The following is a 5408-nucleotide window of genomic DNA, read 5'->3' on the forward strand; positions in this document are numbered from 1 at the left end:
AAGGGAACACTCAAATAACACACCCTAGATCTGAATGAATGAAATATTCTCATTGAATACTTTGTTCTGTACAAAGTTGAATGTGCTGACAACAAAATCACACAAAAATCATCAATAGAAATCAAATTTATTAACCAATGGAGGCCTGGATTTGGAGCCACACACAAAATTAAAGTGAAATGTTCCCTTTATTTTTTTGAGCAGTATATAATAACACAGTACTGTTTTTAAAAACATCATACCTAAATAATTTAAAAGAATTTTGCATTCTTATTCTTTAATGCATTTCTCCCACGTATTGGAACTGAAGTGAACTTTTAATGAAAGAAATACAACATTTCTTAAAACGGAAGAATGTTTTTTACAAAATACAGTTTACTGCTACAGATTTGAGTGTATGGCATTTCCATTCCAAATTATTTTTTAATCACAAAGATTTTTTTATTTTCATTTTCAATCCATTTAGTATATTTTGTATCCCTGCTACTCCACTTTTAACATATGCTTACTTTATAGTGGTGGATCTGAGCTAATTCCAATTAAAATAAGCACAAAAATCATATTTTAAAAAAATACACAACAGAAAATACATAAAGAATTGTTCTAAAAGTAAAATTTTAAAAATAGTATTTACACAATAGAAAGCACAAAAACCTTGACAGTTATGGTTTCTTGTCATGTCTCTGAGGAACTCAACAGAAAAGTGGAAAACAAATGACCTGATGTAAGAAACCATCATTTCAAAGAAAAAGTCCCTTAAAATTGAATATGCAGATTTATGCAGTAATAAGATTAAACCGTTACTGCATAAAATAGCTAGAAAAGCAAAAATTGTGAAAACAGATTTTCCAAAAATGCAATTAGAGAGAAAAAAAATAATTTCATTGTGATGAAAAGGGTTCCCAAGCATGCAAGATGATCTGTAACTCTTGGGCCAAAACCCTTGGCGATATATAAATAACATTGCCTCATGCGTAATGCAATAAAGCAACAAAACACAATGTAGCATCCATCTAAACACTGGAGCTGACTGGCAACAACTAAGAGCTCCATGCAACTGGACAATGAGCTGGTCACGAAACTCATTTAAAAACCAAAAGAACCGACTCCGGCTTCGACCCCCTTCAATCTGCCCCACAATGGATCCATATAACTGTAGGCCAGCAAAGCCAGGTCCATAGCTGACGATCGCTTCCACAGGAACCAAGAGATATGCAGAACATCTCCGTGCCAGATGCCGGGGTCTGCTCGGTGGGATCCGGTTTTGGCCGCACATCCACGACGTTCACACACTTTTTGGTCTTCCTGCGTCTCTTACAGTTTGTTACGGTCTGTAACCAAAACAATCGCCACAGAGAAGTTTCCATCTCTGTGTCGGCAAGTTGGGTTTTTTGATCTTTATCTTGTGTTTAAAGAAAAGTTCAGCCCACGGCAGTAAGAATGAAACCATGTGTCTTTGATCCGTTGAACCGTCAACAGTCGTCTCAGAAAATTTCGTCTTTAGATACTTGAGCTTATGCTTTCAGTGTTGTAGCTGAGTGAAATTTCAGATAATCCGAGTTTGTGAAGAGTACAGAATATCAAGCATTAAATATATAATGGAACAAACAGCACTCAGGGATTAGACGTTTGAAGGAAGTATGCTAATGTGAGAGTGTGTGCAGGAGAATCTCAGATGTTCTTGATATCAGCAAAACATTAATTATCATAAGAGTCACTCAGGATAAATAGCAAACATGAAACAAGGTCCACGCTAAGCGAAATCACACCGACATGCACATGTTTTATACATTTCAAGCTTGCAGTTTTCTTAGTTTTCTTGGCTGTGATAAAATTTGTCACTGTAACATAAAAACAGAAAGATGTGAGTGAAAAAATTCTTGACAACTCTCACCTGGAAAAACATCCTAGGAATATACTGTAATATACAATTTAGTATGAAAGTCTCTTGTTACCATGTGCTAATAACATCTCAGTCTTTACTGACAGAAAAGTTCACGTCCTTCACCTATGAACTTTATTAAAATCGCTCACTGTCAAACACTCGAATGAATGAATTCATCTTTTTTCTTAGTTTTTAAATGAAAACATTCTATTTATTTTATGGCAAGAACAGACAAATCCACCAGATTCTCATACGCTGACTGATTAGGTCAGGTTTTTAATTGGCTCCCAAAACCGTCCTATCCCGAATCGAAAACGAAGGATCTTTTTTTCCTCTTTGATTTCGTATCCTTCATTTTCTCCGGTGTTACTCTGGCTGTAATCTGAGATCTCGTGGCGTCCGGTTGCGTTCTCCGGAGCCTTTGCTGCGCGCCTTCCTGGCACTCTCCTGAGCTTGGCGGTATTTCTCCAGCATGCTCTTGTGCTTCCTCCGGAGCTTGTCGTTGCACCACATCCTCTCGCAGTACTCCTCGACGTGAGGCAGGTTAGACGGCCCGATGAGCTGCATGATGTCCTTGAACCACGTGCGCGACTGGCCGATTTGACCCCTGCTGTAAGGCCCCGTGCTGCAAGGCATCCAGGGCCTGTGGTTCCCTGGAGACCGGTCTTTGAACCCGTCAGAGATGCCCGCAATGTCGCGGGCAATGAGCTCATCCACCGTGTCCGCTTGGAGGACCTGGAGGGAGATGCGCGCCAGGGTTTGGCTGAAGCTGTGCTCCCGGGAGCGGCAGATGTACACACCTTCGTCCTGACGGAAGAGATGACGAAACAGCAAACCCTGATCTGCTGACATCACACGATCATCCAGCTTCACCTAAATGGGACAGAGAGAAAATAACCGTTTGTGCATGTCGATCACCATATTTTATGAAGAATATTTTCTGTCTAATGTATGCTAAATTTTAATTTGATCCTTGATTTCATTTCTATGGCCTATAAAATTCTTTGAAAACTGTTGTTTTAAAGTAAAACGTCAAAGATTCCAGGCAAAGCCCAACACTTCCTATTAATGCGAGCTGAGAAAATGTTTCATCTTTCATTGAATGAGAACAAAAACAAGAATGTCGGGCGCTTCTCTTTCCTCAGCACAACTCGTAACAACAAGATCTCCAGAGTTTTCATTTTCATGTTTGTTTTCTCCTATTGTTCCTTTTATGTTTTTCAGATAAGAAGTGGAGCGCTCCCTGCTGCCCCTATATAATTCACGCTTCCCGTCTCAAATGTTTTCTCATTCTGCCCTTCTGTTTCTCTAGCAGTAACCTGTTGCCAACCCAAACACACGGTCTTGTCAGCTAGTGGCAGCTAAATGTTTATTTACAGGGAAACGGAGAGGGGTAGTAATGCTTTAATACTTGAACGGCTGTGCGGGACATTCACTCGAGCTCGGAGGAGCAGAACCTCAAACGGACGAAAGCTTTCTGTGGGTGTGCGTCCACCCAGCAACATCATTTTCTAAATACAGCTTTAGGAGACTTTACAGCTTTGTGTTTAAGTCACAGTGGCCCGCAGGCATTTAAGTGACACTTGATCCGTCGGCAGCATGTGGAGGCCGGAGGAGAATTCACTGTTTATCCAAGCGACGAGGCAATGGAGCATTTTGCTTTGAAATGTAACTGCTTAATTTGAACCACATGTCAAATGGCTGTCAAATGTGTCAGCCACATGACTAATCTCACTTTTACAGGCGGTTGTTCAAACTACACAAAGGTTTCACCCCGCTCCAACACTTTTCCTCTTCACCACCACCATCGCACGTGTGTTTCATTTTGACACCTCTGATGTATGATTTTGACCGGCTTGTCTATGCGAATCGTCGCACCTCTTCCTTGCGGTCATCGCGTTGGACGAGCCAGGTGACGGAAGCTTGCGGCGAGCGAGGGACACACTCTAGGAAGGAGCTGTTTTTCTCCGTCCCATACACAACTTTGTCCTCAGTCACGTCCAGGTCTTCTCAAAAAAGAAAAAATATAGAGTTAGACAAACTCTAGAATTCAAAAGCATGACAATAAATCACTTATGACCGAGAACTAAACTTCTACAAAAAATTAATTATCATTGCAATTGGTTAAGCTTATGTCATGCAAATATGCTGGTGCTTTAGAAAAAAATGCATATTATTTGGACTTAAACATGACAAAATATATGGGAAATACTTACAATTTTAAAATATTGTAAGTATTTTAAAATTGTGTAAGTGGCACTATTTAATTTTTATTTAATAAAAATTAATTTTAATTTTTATTTAGTAAAAATTAAATAGGGTGTTATACAAAAAAATTAAGCATTTAATATTTGATTATATGAAATTATTTTGTGACAAATTTTTACAAAGAATTCATTAAAATACTTGACTAAAATAATTACACAGTGACTTATGCCTGTATATGAAGTGATTTGATTGTAAGCATCAAATTTAAGTCATAAAAAGGGACAAAATGGTAACGATTGGTTATGAAACAGCTGCAGCATTTTGGAAAGGGATGAATTCACACTAAGCTGCTATAACGTCTCTCCTTTCACACTTCAACAAAAGTCTTCAGCAAAGACAAGTTGTCCTCTGAGGTTCACTGAAAGGCTTAGAAAGAGGCGTCTTTCATCGTTCCACCACCGAACACTCAGGTGTGTGAACAAATTCAGGCATGTCTCTTTCTGCTAATTCTTAAATCACTGTTATGTCTTCCCATCTGTTTTGAACTCTCTTATTGCCAAATTTATAAGCATTGAATCCATTTTGTTTTTGTTTTTTTGGCTGTGAAAGGATTTAAAAAGTGGAACGAGTGCTTCTGCCTCTTTCACCCCATGCTAACAATTATTGTTAGCATGTAACAACTAACAATAATTGTTAGTTGTTACATGCATACATGAAGTAACAGCATGTTTGACTTGGCTCAGTCTTTAACTGTAAGTCGTTTCTCTCCACCTTTTCAGCTACAAATCTTTGCTGAAATACCTACACCTTATTTTTCCTTAGCAAAGAAGCAGGGAATACAAGCAGGGTTAATTTTGAGGGAGTAATCTGGTGTGTTTTGAGGTGTAGATGGGTGCTAAGAAGGATATGAGTGGATGCAGACATTACAGTCAGTCTAACATTTGCATAGGTGGATAGAAATGTAAATTGTTTAAATTTGTTAAATTGTTTTCCAGAGCACAGGAAGATTAATGCAGCATCTTCTCTGCAACCTTTCGCATCAGAGCCACATTAATCGGAGCGCTGTCATGGAATGAGGTCAATGGTTGGAATACTCCTGCAAGGTATGAGCGGTTTTCCCTCAAATTCCTGTTTACACAAGTTAAATAACACATTCTCAAAGAGTTTATCCTGAGAAATGTGGGCTAAATAAAACAGTCTGGGGTCTTCTTTTTACAAGCAAGTAAACAGTTTAGACTTGTGCCACAGGAACACCGAAGAGATACGAGTCTGTTTAGAACGGGGGTGGCCAACTCCAGGCCTGGAGGGCCGGTCT

At 39.1% G+C, this 5408-nt stretch overlaps 1 protein-coding gene across 1 annotated transcript in view; it reads right to left on the reverse strand.

The window, feature by feature from the left end:
- Nucleotides 1–111: 111 nt before the first annotated feature.
- The window catches only part of sema3g (semaphorin 3G), a 63428-nt gene continuing 58131 nt past the window's right edge, over nt 112–5408 (reverse strand). The window contains exons 15-16 of the mRNA XM_015008042.2: nt 3764–3891; nt 112–2758 (exon numbers count right to left, since the gene is read on the reverse strand). Coding sequence (XP_014863528.2) covers nt 2252–2758; nt 3764–3891 — 635 coding nt within the window. The 3' untranslated portion in view covers nt 112–2251. The remainder of the gene's footprint in view (nt 2759–3763; nt 3892–5408) is intronic.

Source organism: Poecilia mexicana, unplaced genomic scaffold, assembly GCF_051168715.1.
Source record: "Poecilia mexicana isolate PSO_F unplaced genomic scaffold, ASM5116871v1 scaffold_12, whole genome shotgun sequence".
In the NCBI taxonomy this organism is placed as follows: Eukaryota; Metazoa; Chordata; class Actinopteri; order Cyprinodontiformes; family Poeciliidae; genus Poecilia; species Poecilia mexicana.